This window comes from Hippoglossus stenolepis, chromosome 23 (genome assembly GCF_022539355.2).
Source record: "Hippoglossus stenolepis isolate QCI-W04-F060 chromosome 23, HSTE1.2, whole genome shotgun sequence".
Lineage (NCBI taxonomy): Eukaryota > Metazoa > Chordata > Actinopteri > Pleuronectiformes > Pleuronectidae > Hippoglossus > Hippoglossus stenolepis.
The window spans coordinates 12,308,903-12,330,228 of record NC_061505.1 but is presented as its reverse complement, the minus strand read 5'-3'; the positions used below and the strand labels follow the sequence as shown (position 1 = coordinate 12,330,228).

General features: G+C 41.6%; 5 protein-coding genes across 6 annotated transcripts; 3 read left to right on the top strand and 2 right to left on the bottom strand.

The window, feature by feature from the left end:
- The first annotated feature begins 102 nt into the window (after nt 1-102).
- On the top strand, nt 103-7,505 carry alpk1 (alpha-kinase 1). Of its 2 annotated transcripts, none has more exons than XM_035148728.2 (14): nt 103-367; nt 593-825; nt 1,472-1,626; nt 1,708-1,906; nt 2,178-2,237; nt 2,334-2,420; nt 2,504-2,580; nt 2,702-2,797; nt 2,887-2,991; nt 3,154-4,939; nt 5,266-5,413; nt 5,491-5,653; nt 6,220-6,406; nt 6,563-7,505. In XM_035148728.2, exons 2-14 carry the CDS (start codon nt 705-707, stop codon nt 6,763-6,765), a joined length of 3,387 nt encoding a protein of 1,128 aa, XP_035004619.2. In that variant the 5' UTR covers nt 103-367; nt 593-704; the 3' UTR covers nt 6,766-7,505. The 2 variants fall into 2 exon arrangements, with proteins under 2 accessions (XP_035004619.2, XP_035004618.2); XM_035148727.2 differs by having other exon boundaries at nt 590-825.
- Nucleotides 7,506-8,660: 1,155 nt separating this feature from the next.
- LOC118102495 (ependymin) lies at nt 8,661-10,377 on the top strand. The gene is made up of 6 exons (XM_035148730.2): nt 8,661-8,816; nt 8,961-8,995; nt 9,076-9,210; nt 9,589-9,775; nt 9,862-9,949; nt 10,038-10,377. The coding sequence occupies exons 1-6, from the start codon at nt 8,750-8,752 to the stop codon at nt 10,165-10,167; spliced, it is 642 nt and encodes a 213-aa protein (XP_035004621.1). The 5' UTR covers nt 8,661-8,749; the 3' UTR covers nt 10,168-10,377.
- A 1,109-nt stretch (nt 10,378-11,486) lies between these two features.
- LOC118102850 (ependymin) lies at nt 11,487-13,581 on the top strand. Its single transcript, XM_035149405.2, has 6 exons — nt 11,487-11,628; nt 11,809-11,843; nt 12,041-12,175; nt 12,251-12,443; nt 12,609-12,696; nt 13,054-13,581. The coding sequence occupies exons 1-6, from the start codon at nt 11,562-11,564 to the stop codon at nt 13,175-13,177; spliced, it is 642 nt and encodes a 213-aa protein (XP_035005296.1). The 5' UTR covers nt 11,487-11,561; the 3' UTR covers nt 13,178-13,581.
- Nucleotides 13,582-13,942: 361 nt separating this feature from the next.
- cskmt (citrate synthase lysine methyltransferase) lies at nt 13,943-15,983 on the bottom strand. The gene is made up of 2 exons (XM_035149403.2): nt 15,766-15,983; nt 13,943-14,691 (listed from the first exon to the last, which is right to left on the bottom strand). Exons 1-2 carry the CDS (start codon nt 15,839-15,841, stop codon nt 14,009-14,011), a joined length of 759 nt encoding a protein of 252 aa, XP_035005294.2. The 5' UTR covers nt 15,842-15,983; the 3' UTR covers nt 13,943-14,008.
- A 691-nt stretch (nt 15,984-16,674) lies between these two features.
- Nucleotides 16,675-20,650, bottom strand: LOC118102485 (ubiquitin thioesterase OTUB1). Its single transcript, XM_035148718.2, has 7 exons — nt 20,498-20,650; nt 18,854-18,915; nt 18,628-18,726; nt 18,343-18,461; nt 17,870-17,954; nt 17,454-17,648; nt 16,675-17,281 (listed from the first exon to the last, which is right to left on the bottom strand). The coding sequence occupies exons 1-7, from the start codon at nt 20,622-20,624 to the stop codon at nt 17,084-17,086; spliced, it is 885 nt and encodes a 294-aa protein (XP_035004609.2). The 5' UTR covers nt 20,625-20,650; the 3' UTR covers nt 16,675-17,083.
- Between the last annotated feature and the right edge of the window lie 676 nt (nt 20,651-21,326).

Below are 21,326 nucleotides of genomic sequence, written 5' to 3'. Positions count from 1 at the left end.
TATAAAAAAAAATACAGAAATAGATTATTCATAGATTATTAATATTAAAGGGCTCCATATAAACGGCAGATGGTGATAGGTCAGTCAAAAAGTGAAATAGAAACTAAATGATATAATGCGTCTTTTTGTGTCTCTGGACAAAGTGAAACTCATGCAGAGGTTAAAGGAAACGTGCAGTTCGTCTCGATTGGTTGTCACGGGGACTTTTTATTCAGTTTTTAATCAAGCCACCAATCTCCAAATATATATTGTGTCCTATTCTAATTGCGATATTTCCGACAACACTTGAAGGCAGCATTATAGTCCTGCCCTACCAGGAAGAAGAAGAAGAAGAGGAAGAAGAAGAAGAAGAGAACCTTAAGTGACCGTAAGTTCATTTTTAAACTCAACCACTTGTCTTTGTGTTTGAGCCAATGGGGATTCGAATAAGAAAACACAATGGAAGAAGACATTTGACTTTGCTGTTGTCTGTTCTTATTCGCCATAGTGTCTTGAGATCTGTTGTTGTGTTTTGTTATTTCCACCATACATAAGTCTGAAAACATGTTTCAAATAAATTGCTAAATGTCATAAAATCCTTTCTCCACAGCAGTGTGGCCATTCTCTTCTCGAGTCCCTGTAGTTCAGGGGCAGAGGTGAGGAGACCAAAGAAAGGAGGATATCGTTCTTATTACAGGCAACAGCTGTGACATCCGTTTGCCACAATGGACAGTCAGGAGGTGGGGGATTTACTGGAGGAGTGCCTCAGAGCAGCAGCAGCAGCAGCGGCTCAAAGGTCCAGCCAGCCCACTGAGGCCGAGAGGCTGAACCACCGCAGCTGCACAGGTCAGACACAAGAGGGTGCTGCGGTGTAGGAGAAAGTCAGGTGTGGGATTTAGTTTGAGGATCAGAGTTTTGGTGGTGGAATTACGCCGACTTGAGCGGCTCCACACACTCAGTTTGTGTTGAGAATTCAAGACAAAGGCTTTCTCTGCCAGTGCTCAGCGAATCCAACATGCAGCTGGCGTGAATTAGAGGGGATTTCCTTTTGTTTAGCTCTTCAGTGGCACAAACTGGTACATCTTTCATTGTAAGCTTCCTTCTCAACCCAGTATATCCCAGTCCCTCTGCATTCCCACTGCCCAATTATAATATGTCTCCAGCAAAGGAACAAAAAGACAGCTGAACAACAAATAAAATACTACATTTTACTGAGTATTTTAATCCTAAAATAACACTGACGCAATTATACCACACAAAATACCTAAAGCAATGTGTAGCAAGATACAGTTGGAGCAAAAACTAAATTTCCTCACCAGTAATCTCGCCAGCTTTTTCTGTTTGAATTGCCAAATGTACAAAGCTTTCTGGTACAGCTAATATTATTTGCATCCAAAAGTTTACCGAGTATTTTACCATTTTGTACGGGTTTAGGATTTCAAGATATTTTCACTTTCAATTAAAAAATTGCACTCGCTCTTATTTTCTGTAGACTCGCTGTCTGCCGGACTGGCCTCTCTCCTGCAGGAGGCCATGGACATGAAGTGGCCCTTCGTGCCGGAGAAGTGGCAGTACAAGCACTCAGTCAGTGCAAGTGACAAAACCAACCTCAGTGACCTCATCAGCAAGCACCTGCCTCAGCTACTGGTAATAATCACAAAGATAAAAAGTAATTCCTCTTGTTTTCTTGTGGTGAAAACAACTCACGTATGTTCATTTTGTGGCCAGGCTGTTTTAAAGGCTTCCATTGTGGCTCGGGAAGCAAGCACTGCACTGGCAGTAGTCTTCTTGGTGGACCGTTACCTCTACTGGACAGACGAGTCCACCCGGCTGCTGAAAATCACTAAACTGCTCCACAGGTGCCGACCTGACACACCGGTGGCGCCCCAGCTGGTCATACGACAGGCTAGGGTCTACCTCAACTCTGGTATGGTACAGTGTGGTGGAGGGGTGGGGTTAGAATTACTTTTATAGTTTTAGTTTTGTGCTAAATGGATGAGTAACACGTTATCCATCAATGTAATGACAGATTTGAGAAATCATAGTGGTTCATGTGAACGCATAACATGGAAAATAGACGTGAAAAGGCTTTTTATTACCTTGTCATTATAACACCTTTTTATTTTAGAGATATTGGCTGTGTGCTTTGATAATGCAGGTTTTGATAAATGTGAACATAATCATCATCTTCCCTACAGGCAAACTGCAGAAGGCAGAGTACATCCTGAGCAGCCTTATAAACAATTGCGGGGCCACAGGTAAGGTCCTTGCTATGTCATTTTAATTGCCTTTATTGGCAGATTATACTGTACGGTATATGCTAAATAAATAGCATATGAATCTCTATTTTACAGGTTGTTGGGTGTACCACACTGAAAGTGACAGGACTCTTGTGCAGGCTGTTAGTGTTCAAGTGCGTGGAATGATTTTGCAAAAGCTGGGTAAGATCATTTTTAAAATAAAAGAGAGAAGAATGACACTGACAGCTCTATATTTTAACAGCCTCTTCACTGCTCTGTTTCAGGCCTGTGGCTTGAGGCTGCAGAGTTAATCTGGGCCTCGCTGGTCGGCTACTATTCACTTCCTCAGCCTGATAAAAAGGTACCCTAGAAACACCATGTCGCTGATGCAGTGGGGCAGCAAATTATGAGTTTGTGAACCTGCGTGACCCAGTTTGTACATGATTGTAAACCTTTGCTCGGCCTGTCTGTTTATTTTATAGGGCATTGGAACTTCCCTAGGCTTACTCGCAAACATATTGGTGTCAATGAATGATGAGGACTTTCACACTTTTAGGACAAATCAAAATATTGAATTGGTAAGTCTAACCGCCATAATTTATTTTTAATACCATTGGCTTTTTATAAATTGGTTTATAAATTTGTTGTTGTGTTGTTTTTGCCGCAGTCCTTACTTGGAAATGTGAGTCATCGTCTTCTTTCAGCAGCCCAGGCAGCGAAGATGGCAGTGGTATACAGCCAGTACACGTCACTGTATGTGTTGACGAATGTGGTAAGCCATTCACCTGACTGGGCACTGAGTCATGAACACCTGCAATTGACAGAAATTGATAAAGTCAATTTTATCGCAAAACAGACATGGTAGCTTACTGTAAAGCAAAAGGAATTATTCCAATAGGAATTTCTATTGACAGACTCTTTTTTTTTTCTTCAGGTAACTCAAGGGACCTGCTTGTTATCATACAGTTTTTCAGTGGAGTGCCCCAACTCACAAAGACAGTCTTTCCTCCAGCAGGCTCGAGAGGCATTTTCCATCGGCTTACTCACCAATACGGAGGGCAAGCAGGTCACCAGCAAGCAGGAGCTTCACACCTTCCTCAAGGCTGCCTTTTCCCTTACTGTCACTCACAAATGGCTTGGCACTCCTCAGAAGGTTGTAACGCAGGCGACACAAGCTTGCCATAAAGCTTTAGCCAATTTCTATGATTACTGTCATGCAGATAACCAAGACAAAGATACCCTCTGTGCTGAGATCATGCAACTGGTCACCCAAGTCAAGCTTCTGCTGCGAGTGGAGCCTTTCTTTAATTCAGACAGGGGGTCTTTCATTCCTGACAACTACAGAAACATCGCAGACACATCAGTAAATTTTACTCTGGCAGGTTTCTCTAAGTTGATGCAGAGATTCCAGAAGTATCATGCATCGCTCTGCGAGACAACCAACTCAAATTGTAAGGGAACTAAAGACGAGCTAGATAGGGCGAGGCTGTGTATAACTGCGCTGGGGACAACCATGGATACACTCAACACAGAATGTAGCACTGAGGCCTGCAAAGTGGCAAAAGGTACACCACAAGGAGAGGAGCCACATCTGAGAGGTTCAGATTCATCTGCTGGGCATCCACCTCAACAGTCTGACCAGAGTACCACTCAAGGAAGCACAGATGAACTTGGCTCATCATGGCAGAACTTCTCCTTGAGTGGTTCAGGGTCTTCTTGGCCCAGCAGCAGTGGATACGTAGGAAGTAGTGCCACAGAAGCGGGAGCAGATGCCGGGAACCAGAACTGTCCGACCACTGAGGTTGACGACAGCATGCTCCTGTTCCCTGACAAAAACATGAAGCGAGACTTGCATGTCTCTAGCTCTACTGTTAATTCCCATACAGTCCCAAGACTGGCAACACCTGCCACTTCCTCCTCCAATGTGAGTAGTGATTCAGAAAAGTTTGAAGAGATCCAAGCTGGAATAGAGACACTGGCCACTGAGGAGGATTGGATGATTGATGCTGCTGGTGTAGTGCAAAAAACATTCCTAGCTGATGGTGAACCACAATCTTTATCCCAGCTAATTCTTATAACATCCTCCAGCTCTCTCGGTGACAGTTTCGGTTCCCAATCATCATGGGAGCAAATTTCCACAGACCTTACCTCCCCCACTAAAAGAATACCTCAGCTATCTAACCGATCAAAAGCAGGAACCAGCCAAACCAGCAAGTCATCTGAGTCTGATGGGAGCTTCCTCCTCTTAGAAACACTTGATTCTGAGACCACTGATTCAGGCCAAGTTCCCACGAACAAGGAACAAATAAGGGAATCCAGAGTTTTGTCCAAGCCACAAAACGTGGAAATGAATGTTGACCCAAATATGGACACTGAAACTGACTCTGTATCTGTAAAAGCCGCTACCAAGAGCTCTTTAGCAACCCCACACCCTAACCTTTCCCAGTGTTCCTCGACTGAAACTTCCACGGATAGTTCATTTGACATAGTAGAGATGATTGAAGTCTCTTCCACAGAAAAAGTGAATGTTCCTCAGAGCCCCTTGTGTTACACCTGCCAAAATCAGAGCACCGCAGGTGATGTTGTCCCTAAGAGACCATATTTGCTGTCACAGAAGGATTACCAAGCCCTACTGGCTGGTGTTTGCCACGATTGTCTGATGAAGAGGTTGCACAGTGACGAGACACAATTCAAACTTAAGGAACACAAAGCTGTCTACAGTAAGTATGAAGTCCTATTTAAGGATGTTAGGTATGGCTTGAAGGCTGGCAGTGGTGGGTCAGTTGGACCTCCACATTGGTCCAGGCTGAATTATCTACATTCATGGTCCTCAAAGCATAAAGCGTGTTGATTTTGGTCGTGCCCAGACCTTTACTGTAGTGTCACAATCAGGTTGATTTCGGGGGGGGGTTAGTTACAGTAAATATCTTGACAACTATTGACAGCTATGATTGATCGCTTTAAAATTTGAAAAAAAAAACAGCTGTGTCTTAAGCAGTACATAAAACCTGGGCTGTAACGGTCTCTGAATATCCCAAACCACTAGGTGCTCTACATTTGAAGTTCTCCAAAGCACAAGGAGTGTGGACGGCAAGGGAGACCTGTGTTTACATCGGAGAGCCAATGGGGAAGAAGGGCAAGCAGAGAACCGCAATATGGGTGCAGTTTTTACACCAAGAGGAAAGGTTAAGCAGGTACGCGTGGTGCACATTCTACACACAACCAGACTGGGATGACTTTAAGTCTCATTCTGTCGTGTTAATGTCCGCAGTTACGTCGGGAAGGACTACCTGAAGCCGAAGCAGATCCAGTTTCACCTGAGAGATGTGGAGAGGCAGATGACAGCCCAGTACTATGTGACAGAATTCAACAAGAGTCTCTACGACAAAGATGTCATGGCTCAGATCTACTTCATTCCCTCAGAAGCACTGTTGGTGAGGCCGAATAATAAAGATGCCAAACATACAACAGATGAGGAGGAGGAGGAGAAATAGCAGATATATTAATATTAAATTTCCCTTATTCACATAATACCACTTTAATAGGATCCCTTACACATATATAACATTAACACTGGAGACAGCAGAGTGCAGGATTGCCTGCAGCGGCCTTGAAGCAGTTTTGTTCAAAACTCGTGTAATTCCCCAGTACACCCTTCGGTTTACTGCTGTTAATATAGAAGGTACTATAAAATGTTGAATGGGGAAAATGGAAATTTATAATACCACATTGGCTTAGTGATACAAACATTTGCTTAGTGATATTGTTTCACCCCATCAGATCGAATCAGACCAAATAAAACAATATATGCCCTTCAATCATTTACCATTTTAGCATGAATACTAGTTCTTAGTATAAAGTCTAAATAGTAAAACTGCAGGGTGTTGACAGAACAGTTACCTTTTTTTTCCACTTCATATTACTGTTATGGTACAAATACATATGACTGTAATTGTGTGTACATTTCCTAATGGAACTCAGCCTCTCCTCTTGTGAATAGATTTTGGATGGCGATGAGATCGTGGGGTGTGTGTCAGTAGAGCCCTACATGCTCGGAGACTTTGTCAAACTGACCAACAACACGGGAAAGAAGGACAAGAGTTTCCAGGCCACAGAATATGGCCTTGCCTTTGGACACTTCACCTACATATTCTCTGACTACCAGGAAGTTGTTGTAGACCTGCAAGGTGTGTGTGTGTGTGTGTGTGTGTGTGTGTGTGTGTGTGTGTGTGTGTGTGTGTGTGTGTGTGTGTGTGCGTGTGTGTGATGATGATTCCCCACAGCCTGTGCATTCTTGTCACTTTGAAACGATGTTACTGTCAGCCATCTTTTTTTTTTCACAGGATGGGTGACAGCCAATGGCAAAGGGCTTACCTACCTCACTGACCCCCAGATCCACTCCACCAAGACCCCTCGGGGCCCCTCCAACTTTGCTGCCAGAGGCCTCAGGTACTTCCTGGAAGAGCAACACGGACCCGAGTGTAATGATATCTGCCAGCTGCTTCAACTAGCTCCAGTGGTCGGACAAACCCATGTTCCCACCTAGAAACATTGAGAAGTGACACATATTGAAAGTTTGATTCCCCACTTAAGTGAAAAAGATTATGTTTCAGCTTTTAAATAAAATACGAGTATAATACATTTCATGCAGTTTTACAGGTTTGCACAATTTGCAGTGTATGGTATTTTTCAGCAACATTTCAACAACTATTCAATTAATTTCAACCAAACTTGTTGGGAGTGATGGGGCCCATTCAATTTAGGTGTGAATGCAGATCAAGGGGTGGATCCCAGGAATTTGTTTTCACTTACTTTATCATTGCAACATTTTTCAACATTTTCCTTAATTTTTCAGTGAATAATGCACAAATCTATATTCTTTTATAATTCTAGTATAAGAACAAGACAATGTGTAGGATTGTTTGGCCTTGGTGGAGGTATGATCTCTACTGAGTGCAATTCTAGTGTGTGTTGTTATTTTGTTAGAGAATATATAGTTATAGTTCATATAGTTACTTGTCAGGGTTGTTGTTTGAAAATGCGACATTTTGTGATAAAGCTTCAAAATTAATATTACTTCTGTTTGAGTATTTACTGTCTGTTCATGACACATGACACAGCAAATAAAGTTTTGTACTTCACATAACTTCATTAGGAAAATAATTTACTCTGTAGGACTGAGGCATGGAGAGTAAGGTGAAAGGTTCCAGATACAGCCTCACCTGCACCCAGCTGTAAATCATAAAAAAAATACAACTGAAATCAAATAAAATGCTTCTGTTGGTTTGTTTTTGTAAATGTATTTTTGTATCTTTTGCTGTTTCATGTATGTAATTGGATTGTTGTCTAACTGGACTGACAGTAGGAGTCACCTGACATGTCGGCACTGTGTACATCCGACCTCACGTGGCTCCTTTTAATGCTCTTGTGTAAGGTCTCCAGCCTAATGCAACAACAAAAAAAGTATCCCTTTTTAATTAATAATTCAACATTATGTTTTGCAGGTAAATAAATAACCTCGCAGACATTGGTAATAACTTGTAAACATACAGTATATGTTAATTGTAAACAAGTTTTAAATGTAAAAACATAATGGGTTTGTGATTTGGTGAAAGTGCATGCAACGATATTGAGACACTGTAAATGATGAGAATTAAATTGACTGTGCTACTTAAATCAGTGTAGTTCAGTCAGTCAGATAAGATTGATAGTGTTAAAGATTTATTTGCGACTGACAAACATTCAATGTCAACAGTGTTTTGATTATAATAATGATCATTGCATCTCCTTGTTACAAAACTCCACAATTACACAATAACAAACCTTTTTCTGTGTGAGTCGCAATACTGGTAAAGCACAGCGTGATGCCTTTGTTCAATAAAGTAAATCACTGACATGCAGGTGCTCCAGTGTCAAGAGTGCAGTCACACACACACCTTCACATCATATGACTGTGATGTCACTCACGGTGGTATTAGCACACACACACGCCTCCTCTCCACTCCACAGAAAACTCCAGTTCTCGGTTTAGGGTTTCCCACTTTAGCTGAGACAAACAAAATTCTTCACCCCTGTCCCACTGAGCCCTGGCACCTACAGACACTCTTTTCAGAAGCACTTTATTGAAGTAAGCGTCACTAAATATATCCGACAGGTATTTGCATTCAGTGCATTTTAGGTGAATATGTTATAGGTTTGGTTGAAAAATATGGGTAGATGTTGTGTTTTTATAACAATTGTACACACACTTGTCTTCTCCAGCGAACCATTCTTTACATAAAGTAGAAGAGGCGTCATTTGGGGGAGGAGACACTGACTTTTACAGCTGATGTGAGCCTGATAACAGAAGCTTTTCACTCAGATGCATGAGTATTGTTTCCTTTCATAAGGCTCAAAGGGTTAAAAATAAAACCTGGAGGCTGGACTTTCTCCTGGAGCCTCAGTGTCAGCGTTTATAAGGAAGTAGCTCCTCTCTCAAGCACCAGAGTGTCTGTTTTGTCCTGTGAACCGGAGCGTAGAAAACCTAAAATATGAAGATCTTAGCGGTTTTCGCTTGTGTACTGGCAGGCTGCCTGGCTGAGAGGCCCCACGCATGCTGTAAGTAAAGCACCAGACAGACAGATGTGTATTTTATATCGCATTTCATTACAGGCTTATTTAATGTCAATTTTTCATTGTTAAAATGTAAACTTTATTTAAATAATGCAGTGTAATAATGCACCTCCCTACGTTTTAATACAGCAAGTCCTCCTCTTATGAGTGGAGCCCTCACTGTGGTGAGTGTTTGTTTTAGAGTGTTTTTTTTAACCTGAGAGCAAGTACAACATGTAAACTCACTCATAGTATCTGTCTCCAGTCCACACAGAATGAAAAGCTGTGGACCTACATCCGATACGAGTATGATGCACTGGGACAGAGGATCCGGCTCAAGGAGCTGGGCAGCTATGAGAACAAGAGCTTCACCTACGATGCTCTTCTGCTCTTCAGAGAGGTAACCAGAGCAATGACAGTATCAGCACATGAATTTGTTCTGGTGAGCAGTCGCCCCTGAACCAAAGTGAAAAGTCAAAGGGAAATTAGCGTTTAATTGAAGTCAAAGCACAGAGATCTGCACCGGAAGATTAGTTAATCAGGGGTAGCCTATATACAAATTCTAATTCAGATCTCATTATTATCTTCAATGGGAGATAAGATTTGCCATAGAGGGAAGTTCATGTGTATTTCAGTTATTGCAGAGGGAATCAGGACTTTGTTTCATTTGTTTTCAAAACGTCTAAAACGATCTTTCTAATACTACTCACAGGTGTCACAATAACAAACCCACTCTCTCATAATAGTAATCCTCATACATTCAACTTTTATCCTTCAGGCTATCATGTATGAGATTAATCACAAAAACCGTACATGCAAGAAAAGGCCTCTGAAGGCAGACTTCCAGCCCATGAGAATCCCCAAAACTGCAACTCTGCTCGGCCAGGCTGTCTTGGGCAGCTCGTCTGGACCCGGACAGGGACTCCTGATCAACACATGGATGGGAGATCTGCCCGACAAGCAAGGTGAGAGTGAGCATGTGAAGGTTAGAGCTCGTCTGTTCATTCACATCACTTCATTAACACCATCCCTGTCATGTCCGTCCCTCCAGGAAAGTACCTGAGCACAGTCACTGAATTTGGATGCATTCCTGTCAGCACTGTGTACCAAACTGACAAGTTCGGATGGGTGCTGACAAGGTACGGAAGGATTCAAATCAACTCTACAGCCAGAAACTATTTCAATCCTGCCAGGTGTTCACTATGTCCCCCTCTTTCTGTTCACTAGCTTCTTCAACAACGTCATTGGGATTTCGGACCCGGGTCAGCTCAACCCTCCGGACTTCTGCCCAGATGCAGAGATGAAGGATGGTGCAGAGGAGCCAGTCGACTTCGTCAGCTTGTTCCTTAAAAAGTGATAACGACCTCCTTGAACTCGTGTCTCAAACTGTCTTTGAGATTTTGAATGAAAATAAGGGAAGCCACTGAATCAGAGTTGCACATTTACTTCTGCAAAAAAATTGTGTAATTCAAAGCTTGTCAGACTAAATTTTGCAGAATTTATCTTTTTTATTGTTGAAGATGTAATTTTTTCATATCACCAATTGATTAAAAACCTGTGATGTAAATTGTCAAGACTACTGTGACTCTACATTTCATTTTAGCACCTTTTCCCTTTTACACACACCAAATAAATGTGACTCACTGTCTGCTAGAAATATTAAGCTGATCATTTGCTAACATGTTCAACAAAATGTCCTCTAGTGGTTGAAAAACAGTTCATACAGCTTTAAAATCACCAGATAACTAAAGTTGTCTTCCAGACATACACAGTATTGCTTCAGTGAAAAATAAACCGGCATCAGTTTTCTTTTACAACATGCCCCATCTGATCATGACTGTACATTACTGCTAAGTTAACAGGCTATTGTCTCATAATCTGTGTGACCACATGCATTTTTATTATCAATTAGACTACTAAACAAATGTGTCTGTGTGTAATGAAAATATACAATACATAGAATCATATTATTAGGAAACATTAGAGTTCACAGAATCTACATTTCATCAGAAGAAATGCCAATCTACAGAGAAATGAACACCCCTAATGTTTTTCCTGTTAAAATGTATTTCTAATACTCAAAGTTCAATTCTGATCATTTACTTCATAATAATAATACATTGTTAATAATTTTCACAAATGTTCATAAAGGAGGATTTAAAGTGGTGAAAGCACAATATATCATATTTCATGGATATTGATAGAGAAAGCTAGTCACATTCATTCAGACAGACAATATGGAAAAGATCCGAACCCTTACTTTCTTCTTTTGGTGCCGATGCCTTGAATATTCTCCTCCCTCCATCAGTTCCTGTTGAAACAAAGACGCGGTTTTCCTGAGGAAATCATACAGGCACCAGGAAACTACCATCAAAATCTTGTTTACGGGAGAAATGCTTTTTTTGTCAACTCTCCACAGGATTTCAATTTGAATTCTGTTGTTTTATTTAGAAATTTTGTTAAAGCACCACTATGTCACATTTTAACACCCTCCTCTACAGACAAAATAAATTCAAAAAGCCGGTACTAAGATTTTTAACAATGTATGTACCTAGAATAGGGAAATTGACTAAAAGTGATGAAATAATATTTCAGGACAGATTCCATGCTTTGGACACCTTTGAATTCCCCTTTTCTGGTGACAGGGCAGGTCTGTACGCTGGAGGCAGCCTCACCCACTCGCTTATAAGGAAGTGAACTCTGTGAAGCAGCAGTAAAACGTCCCTCCCTGCGTATCTGTCAACAGGCAGCATGAGAGTCCTCGTCCTGTTTGTGTGCCTGTCAGCGGGCTGCCTCGCTCAGAGACCACAACGATGCAGTAAGTAGCCTTCACAACACAGCGAAAGTCAAATTTGCTTTAATGGATGCTGTCCCGTCACAGCGCTTCACACACCTGTTTTCATTTCAGCATTTGTGAAAAATATACTGTGGAATGTGAAAAGTGCTATGTGATATAAAGGCTCCATGTAGGTTAAAACCGCTTCTTTGATTTTGTCAGCATCCCCTCCACAGCTGACCGGAGACCTGTATGTGGTAAGTCTGAACATCTTGTAATTATGCTATCTGTGTAAATGCCAAGTCTCCGGCTGATAAATACATTTGAACGTTTTCATTCACCCTTAATAACTTACTGGATTAATTTTTTTTTTTTTAAAGTAGTCACAGGTGTAAAGTTAAATGAATAATACGATGAATCATTTAAAGTTACAAAAAATGTCTTCATTTCAAAGGCTACCCAAAATGAGAAGCTGCTGGCCTTCGCCAAGTACAGCTACGATGCCCAGAGACAGCGCATCCGCCTCACAGAGTCGGGGGTTTACAGCAATGAGACCTTCCAGCTTGACGTACTTCTGCTCTACAGACAGGTAATGGCAACGCATCTGCTTTAGGAAATGTGATTTACAGCTCAGCTCAGTGTGTAATAGCATCCTGTCCTGTAGCGTGTCATGTATAAGATTAACTCCAAGAACCACACGTGCTACAAGAGGCCGCTGAATGTGGACTTCCACCCACTGGCGGTCCCAAAGAACGCGTCCCTGCTGGCACAGGTTGTGCTGGGCGGCTCCTCTGGCCCGGGACAGGGAATCCTGGTCAACACCTGGGCGGGAGAGCAGCAGATGAAGGAGGGGAAAGGTATAGTAGAGGAAGTAAGAGGGAATGAGACTAGATGTCATGTGGTGTATTGAGGCACTTGACTGTCAGTGATTGTTCCCTTGTTTTTAAATGTCATTTTCACATGAACCCGCTTGTCTGGTTGCGCTGCCTCGGCTTCCTCGTGATCCGCCTCTCTATCTGCAGCAGGGTACATGAGCACTGTCACCGAGTTTGGATGTATTCCTGTCAGCACTCTGCTTCACACCAGCACAAATGGATGGATGGTGACCAGGTCAGTGCATCAATGAACTATTCAGAAATACTATTTTCCACCAGAAAGGTAATAGGGCTTTTTTTAAATGTATGTAACTATTGTTAAAAGGTCTGCTGTGAGAAACTCGTACACACACAACAATATAAGAAACTATTTGTGTGTTTTTTATATATGCTGGAGTATAACTACAAAACAATCTTCACAGTTATTGACGTTGGCATTCACCGACAAAGACAAACTTTTTATTCCTATTTATAAATACTACATTCAGTTTCTGCCACACTCAACTAACAAAACTCTTCAGTATTGCAGGAGCTTTTGGGACTTCTCGAAAAGTTTTAGCCTGTTTTCACCATCTTTGTGTTTCACCCACAGCTTTTTTAACAACGTTGTCGGACTACTGGACCCTCAGCAGCTCATCCCTCCACCTTTCTGCAAGGACGCGCAGCTGGAGGAAGAGGAGGGACAGGACCCAGCGACCTTCTTTAGCTTGTTTTAAAACACAAGGCTGTATTTTAAAATGTATTGTGCACTGTGACCGTACGCGACTCTTTTGCACTGCATTATTACGTATTTAGTGGCAGTCCTTGGTAAAGTAGCAGGTGGGTTAAATTGAGGCCATTTTTCAATCAGCTTTAAATAGTAGGTTTGTTGTGGGTTTAACATTCTCTTATTTGTATAAACAACAGATTAAGTGTACTTGTGTCAGACGTCATTTACTTCAAATACACATGAAGAGAGAAACGATATGTACAATATCATTTCACTTTAACGAATACAATATACAATTAGAAAATAAAACCTATTGGAGATTTGTTTCATTTTATTTCCTTACCATGAATAAGTTACGGTAATGACATATGAATACTTGGTGTGAGCAATAAAGAAAAATGTTTTAACCAATGTTGAATGTTGAATATGTAGTTAATGATACTGATTTATAACAATTGAACAATCTCAATATAGTATGATACTATTTTTGCGGGACAGAACTTCAGAAAAGAAGGCAGTTAAATCTGTTTTCTCAACCTACGTGACATCAAAGTTGTTTGTGTGTCTTTTTGACTACTTTCGTTATTTCAACACCGAGATCCCTTACTGGCATCCTGAATGGGTTGGTCTGCTGGCCACTAGATGGCAGCAGATACCAGGTAAAAACAGGGACCACTAAAAGTATTGCTGAGTTGAGACCATGGTTGAGACATATATAGATTTTCTTTAAAGTGAATTAGTTGGCATAAGTGAGTCAGGAATAAAACATATATTCTCTTTTAACAATGATTTTGAATAATTTATTCATTTGGGTTTATGAACATCCAGAGGTAGAAGGTTACTGCTGTGTAATACAGCGAGGAGTCACTTGGTAGCAGTAATAATACATTCCCCTTAATTCTCCAACCTCCTGCATGCCAACATCTGCTGCCATCGTCCCCAGCTCCTGGGCCTCCATCTCCAGCCACAGCAGCCTGGCATCAGGGTCCTCATCAGAGAACTGGAGCAGAGACCCCGAGCCCCGCAGCACCTTCAAACACTGCCTCAGCACCAGGCCGGCCTTCCCCTTCCCCTCCTTAGACCTCAACAAGGCGTCTATGGTGCCCTTGTCGATGATCAGGTCCACGCTGCCAGAACCAAGGTGCTTGAGAAGATGTGTGCAGTCCAGCTCCACAAACTCAAGCTGAGAAGAAACACTATGAGGTTGAATTGCTTTCGCTTCAACGTGCTCCTTCATGAGTCGTACAGCTACGGGCGATATGTCAGCACAGGTGACCTGCACCGGCACAGGAGAGTGTCTGTAAATACAAGGCCCAAGTGCTGAGGTGCCACAGCCCACATCCAGGACACGGAGCAGAGCATCCGGATCACTCTTGTGCTGCAAGAGGGGCATAATGAAGTCCCGCACAGCCTCAAAGCCAAAGAACCACTCAAAGTTTTTGAAGGTGGGTGTCCGACTGTTGTTCTCAGCGTAGAAACGGTCCCAGGTTGCTTTCTTATCCATGTTTTCCATCAGTTCAGCTACACATAGAAAGAGTGAATTCATTATATTCAGTGGACACAAGCGGTCAAACACAGACAAATATGATGTCTGCAAGGTTCTGACATCCTGGGGAGCTTATGTTGATGGACTCCTCATTTTAAAACGGTTCAAACGGTGCATGTGTCTGAGAGAGACAACCGAGGGGCAGGAGAGGACGAGGGACGTCTCTAGATGGTAGACGATGTGGAGGTTTAGTTTCAGCATAGTTTTTGAAGAAGAGCGCAGCTTTTCAGATTGCAACTCACGAGCGGTCTCTGGTGGCATGAGTCTGCCCACCTTTGATGAGAAGGAGTTGACCTTGTCAAATATATATATATATATATATATATATATATATATATATATATATATATATATAAATATATATATATATATATATATAAATAAATAAATGTCATGACGTAGACACTAACTGAGCATTGGCCCTGAAAGGTCCAAGACAGAAACACAAAGTGGTGTTATGAGCCATGGTTAACCTACATAAGTTTTGTTTTTAATAGATTTGGTGATGAACGTGATATTAAAACTAGTACTAATAACATAGTGGTGACTTTAATAGTTGTAATGAGCAACCCCAGTTAATATTAGTAGTAGTAATAATAATAATGCTGAATATAGAGTATTGTCAGACATTGATACCTGTTCTTGGGTTCATTACGCAAATTACTGAATTATGCAATAACTAAATTCTGATTTTAAGTTAGTGTAATTATTCAGAAACATCATTTAAAAACTTCCCTTTTAAAAATATCCAAATAAGAAAGTGGAGAGCGTGTGTGTTGCTAAACTTGCACAGAAACACAATTCACATACAGAGAAAATTAATGTGTATTTCATTCAAAACTACTTTAAGCTTTCTATGCGACTGCATCATGTCACAGCTAAACCACAATAGGTGCTAGCTAGCTATGACTGCTAACCCAGTGTCGCTGCTAGCCTAGCTTCGTTAGCTGCTGTGATACAGCCAACCCAGTGTCGCTGCTAGCCTAGCTTCGTTTCTAACAAGTGAGTCAGGCTAACTTGTGTTGCAGTGTCTCCAGGTGGAAACGTACCTGTGAGAGAAGAGTGGTGCCGCACACAGGCGGCAGCAGCTCTCACTCTGCTCAACAGTGTCAAAGATTTGAACATTTGTCCTTCTCCACTTGCGTCTTTGAATCTGTCCACCGGAAGAGCTCTCACTCAGCCCCCGCTACAAAAGTCGACTGTTGTAGTCCACTAAATTGTTAAAGAGACAGCGTCTCCTGCTGTTGTAAACCGACGATCTTCGATAAGGCCACGCTGAGCGGCGGTGACGCGACCGCGCATGTGTGAGAGCAGATGTAAACAACAACACAGCTGCTCCTCTGAACTTGTTTCAGTCAATGGCACATAACTAACGCATCAGAGTGAGAGTTCCTGTAGTAAAGGGACCAAGTAAAGCTTTACAGGCAGGTGTCAGGTCTGGTAATAAGGTTATTAGAGCTATGAAGCTGTAAACAGTCAAAATCAAACAATACATTATTGGTGTTCAGTGTTAATAACATTTAAAGCTTTAAGACATCCAGGGGCTTAATATACAACAGCTACACTGTAAAGAATGTTAATTGCAGTTGGGAGTGATCAGAAAAATGATAAATGACAATCAGGGCAGATTTCATAGTCACTTGTCATTAGACAAGAAAATACCTACAAGTCGCTGGTTTCAGCCTCCCAGAGGTAAATATTTTTTGTTTTTCCCCACTAACTCAGAGTGAACTGAACACCTTTGGATATCCATCCATTATCAGTGCCGCTTAACCCCTTGAGGGCTGTGGGGGGAGCCAATCACAGCTGAGCTTGGGCGAGAGGAGGGGTACATCAATAGGTATAGCAGACAATCAATTATATGAAGATGTGTTATGTTTCAGAGGAATTGTATTAGTCTCAATGAATCAACCAGGATCAGATCACGCTGCAGCCCCGAATTCAACGACACAACAAAATAAGATGTAAATCCCTTTAATAAAACTCAATGAAACGCAGTGTAACAAAGGAAAAGAATCCAACATAAAGCAAGTAGATAACATTTACAACCACAAAAAAACCTGTACAACTCTAAATGCCTGGAGTCACTTCTATTTGTTTCCAAAGATTCTTTTTTTTTTTTCATTAACCATTTTGTGATGACTGAGGGAGAAAACTTGGGAGCTTGGGGCGAAGGGGGTAAGGGAGGCATGTAATGTGATTTTTATTTTTATTTTTTTCAAATACATGAGTGTAAGTGTAATCTCATACACAGATGTATGATTCATCAACGTGGCCGTCGTTTTTTTTTTAATAATTTGTGTTTTCGACCCGCTGCTGCAGCGTACAGCAGGAGGAGGAGGAGGAGGTGGGCTGTGGCCAGGAGTGTTATTTGTACAAGATGTCATAATGGCCGGGTCTGTAGAGGAGGAAGATGCGTGGGTCGCCGCCTTCGGGGAAGACATGATGATTGACTGTTCCACCTTCTCCTCTATCCATGTACTCCACCAGGATGGATACGTTCAGGGCCTGGGCTAAGGCGATGATGTGAATGTGGTCACTTTCTTTAGACATTGGCTCTACCTCCTTGGAAAAGACAAAAAAAGGAAGCATGGGAGTTAGATTTCACTGGAAAATAAGTGGTAATTGACACAGACATTGAACATTATGGTCATAGAATGGTTAACATATGTCAATAGGTTCAGCCGGGTCCACTTTCCAAGAGATAATGGAAGTGAAAATTGAAAAGAAATCTCACCTGCTGACAGAACTCCTTCACAGAGCGTCCTCCCTCTATGAAATGCTGGAAGAAGCCATACTCTCGCTGCAGGTAGCCCGAGGTGAGCAGCCGCAGGTACACGACCACGTAGTCTGACACATTCTGGTCGTTGAAGGAGCTCAGCAGCTCCTGCAGGCTTGGCTGTTTCTCACACAGTTCGATCAGATCCATGAACTTGGGAGGAAAGATATTAAATATATTTAATCAGAGTGCTATGTACTAATACCATTTTACCAAACAACTGGTCCAAAACTAGGGTGTCTATCTGCTCTTGCTGAATTTAAACTTCTCATAAAATAGGTTTTAAAATTCTGTTCACTTAAATATACAAAATAATAAATTGCTGTATGTGCAGGACAATTAGAAGTATGCTTTTTTTGGTGGAGTAAACTCACAGTATTGTGGAAGTCTTCAATGGTGAACTCAGTGAAGCCTTCATTGACCAGGTCCAGTTTACTTTTTGATGCAACTGCTTTGAACCTAAAGAGACAAAAAAAACTATAAGATAATATTCTTATCCTAAAACGTGAGAGCTACCCACAGGGTGCCGGTGTTGAGGATTGAGTGATCCTGTTAATCAGTGCCAGTGATAACTACTGACTCCCTTCATATCAGTAATATGTAAACAGAACACTGTGTGGCATCTTTTCTGTTGGGTTATTGGTGAAACGTTCCAAGGAAAGAGCTAATTCTTAATTTGGCCAAATAAAACGTGTTGCTATGATGATACAGAAAAAAATTGCATTTCAAAAAACACAAAATATTAAAAGGTACCACTTCACTACCAGACCAACATAATTGTGTTAGTTTCCTAAAAAAAATGTTCCAAAAAAAAAAATTGTAGGGGTTTTCCAGTTCTCATACTCACTTCTGAAGTTCTTTGCTGTCATCTAGCAGGGACTCGAGATGTGCGAAACCAAAGGCTCTGTAGAAACAGTTGCCATCAGGTCGCGTCTTACGGATGTACGAGTATTTTTTGTGTAGGTCCTGCAACAAAACAAACAGAATTACACCATATTGTAAGCCCAAATCTACTGCATTCAAGTATGCAAATGTGTGATAGTTTTGGAGAAAATGGGGCCCTGGTCTGGGAAGTAGATGTATCATGATGTGGGTGCAGTAACGTGAGAGCAGGTGCTGTGGTTTGACTGACCTTGATCTTGAGCTGATAAATTGTGTCATCATCAGCATACTCCCTCTGCAGCACTGACAGGTCCTGTCTGTCCGACACTAAAGGGTTACTGTTGGCGATCTAGAAACCAACACAGAAAATGTATATTGATAAATGCAATGACAACACTTAACTTATGCTGACCAGGACAGAATCATTGATGACACCTTTCAAAACTTGCTCTTGTTTATCAAAAGGAATTTCTCACCTCCTGCTGAATTCTGTCCTGCTGAGCAATTATGGCCTCGTCATATGCGAGGCAGTTCACTCCTGTAAGATAAAGGCGGCGAAAAATCAGGCTTCAGAGTTAAATACTCAAATGGACATTGATAGGCAGATTTGACTGCAAAGTTTGTAAAGCTGTTTTCAGACATGTACTGAACTCTGCAGTTCCCCCGTATTTTCTCCGGGGGAGGTGCTTGTGTGAACGCAAATGTCAGAGTGAGACGCTTCACAGTTTCTGCTGACTTTCTCCGCCGGGCCTCCTGGTATTAGGTCCATAGAAATCCAGGAGAATTTGATGTGGAACACAGCAGGGGATCCCCACTGGATTCACAGAGAGCGAGTGGGGGTTGATGACGCTTCTAACAAGCGACCCGCAGGTCATGTCTGAAAACAGCTTAATGAGGCCTGTGTCTATTAGACATATCAGAATGAAAAACTAGACCGGTCAAAACTTACATCTGTAAAAAAAAAAACGTAAACACACAGTTGCAATGTTAAGAGTAATGTGAATGAGTAGAAACATTGCTATGTAAAAAGCTATGGGAATTACAGTGAAACTTGTGATACAATATGCAATACATGGCGATAATAACACAATTCTGCGGTAATCAACATATTGCAAGACAATCATAACTTTACATCATATCTGTCTAAACTGTAGAATAGCACAAAGGCCCTTAAGAGGTAAAATGCAGGTATTGAGCATTGACACAAACTGAGAATAAACTATTTACAATAAAGTGCATTAAGTCTGATCTTATTGACTCTTTAGTCCTGAACAAACACACTGTGACTTGTCAATGTCCACAAGTTTTCTTCATCGCTGGTTTCTGAAGGAAAGCATCAAAAGCGGCCATGTGTACTTAACATGCACGTGTATATCTGCATGCAATGCTTGTGTTATATAAAGCAGGTGGAGGAACAACCTGTACAGAAACTGCCCCCCCCCCACTAGCAAATCAGTTAGTTCTCACTTACTTTATTCAAATAATTACAACAAACCGCGTGTACTGATCCCTTCCTGTGTATCTGTTAAGAGGCGGTGAAGCCACTGTACTCAGGCAGATAAAAATAGAATCAGAGGGGTATGCCTGATATGATTTTTTTATTTTTTTTTATTAAAAAAAATAAAGACAACAACAGTGTTCACGAAGGCAGCTAAATGTCCGCATTTCACCAAAAAGACGCATTTGGTCCAGAGACAGCGGTTAACGAGGAAGCAAGTTAATCCACAACACCGGCTAACGTCGCTCAGCTAAACTTGGCTAGCTGCGACCTGTGCGAAAACAAAACAAATTGCAGTCACGGCGAGTAGCGTCGTTTTGGCCGCTAATCTGGTGCCGTCCCACCTTTGACACCATTCCTGCACTTTGAACATGGCCTGGGGTGAAAGGCTCAGGCACTGTCACCAACAACTGCCGCCCCAGTAACGAAACAAGCGGCTTTTCTTCCTTTGTGTAGCGACGGTAGCTAGCGTTAGCCAACTAGCCCTGGCCCTGTGTATCTCCCCATCACCACCGCTGCACGTTGACCGCCACCACCACCCGCTGTCACCCCACACACAGGCCCCAACACGGAGCAGACAGTAGTGTAGACACGGGCCGCACCGGCACCACGGATTACCAACCTGTTTTCTCGGTATATTTTCCGCTATTACGGTTTCCCTCACCCACCATCTCTCCCTGTGATGATTCCTGCTGCTCCTCCGCCATCTTAGCTGTCGACTTCTGCTTCCTCCTCCTGTGTGACGTCATCCGTCACGCACTTCCGGGCGGTGGCTACCAAAACAAAGATTACAATTTTATTTATTTATTTATTAACGTGATTCTTAAAAAAACAGTGGTATATTAAGTAAACTATAAACAAGATTTATTTTTTAGATTTTTAGATTTTTTTAAAGTATTCAGGTAAAGGTCGTTTAAAAGCGAATATGTCGATGTTGAAGAGCTGCAGACTATTTTCACCATCCGTTAAATGTCAGGGTTTAACAAACAGTAAAAACATAAAGAGATTTAATTTAAAACTTCTATAAAATGAAATTTCAGTTCGTAGTAAATTGGTTTAAAGATTACAAAGGATTCGGACTTGAATTAATACCAGTGTTGTATAACGTATTTATCCAACCTGATGAATTTGATGTGTTCATTTATTTAAGTTGGTGATAAAGATAATAGTTAAACTGTTACTTACTGTTAGAAACATCCAAATGGCCCCTCAATTAAACAGGAGGCCCCTGGACTAGGGGCCACAGCTAAATTCCCAACCAGGCAAAAATAACCCCTACATATAGGTTGAAAATATTCCAGGGACCCTCCTCATATGTCCCTTGGAATTATGATATTATATATTTTATTGGAAAGATATTAGACAAGTATTAAAATATATTCACCATGTTAACACACAATACACATCATTGCACCACACAAATGTCCTCACCTGTGACTGTAAAACTTTAA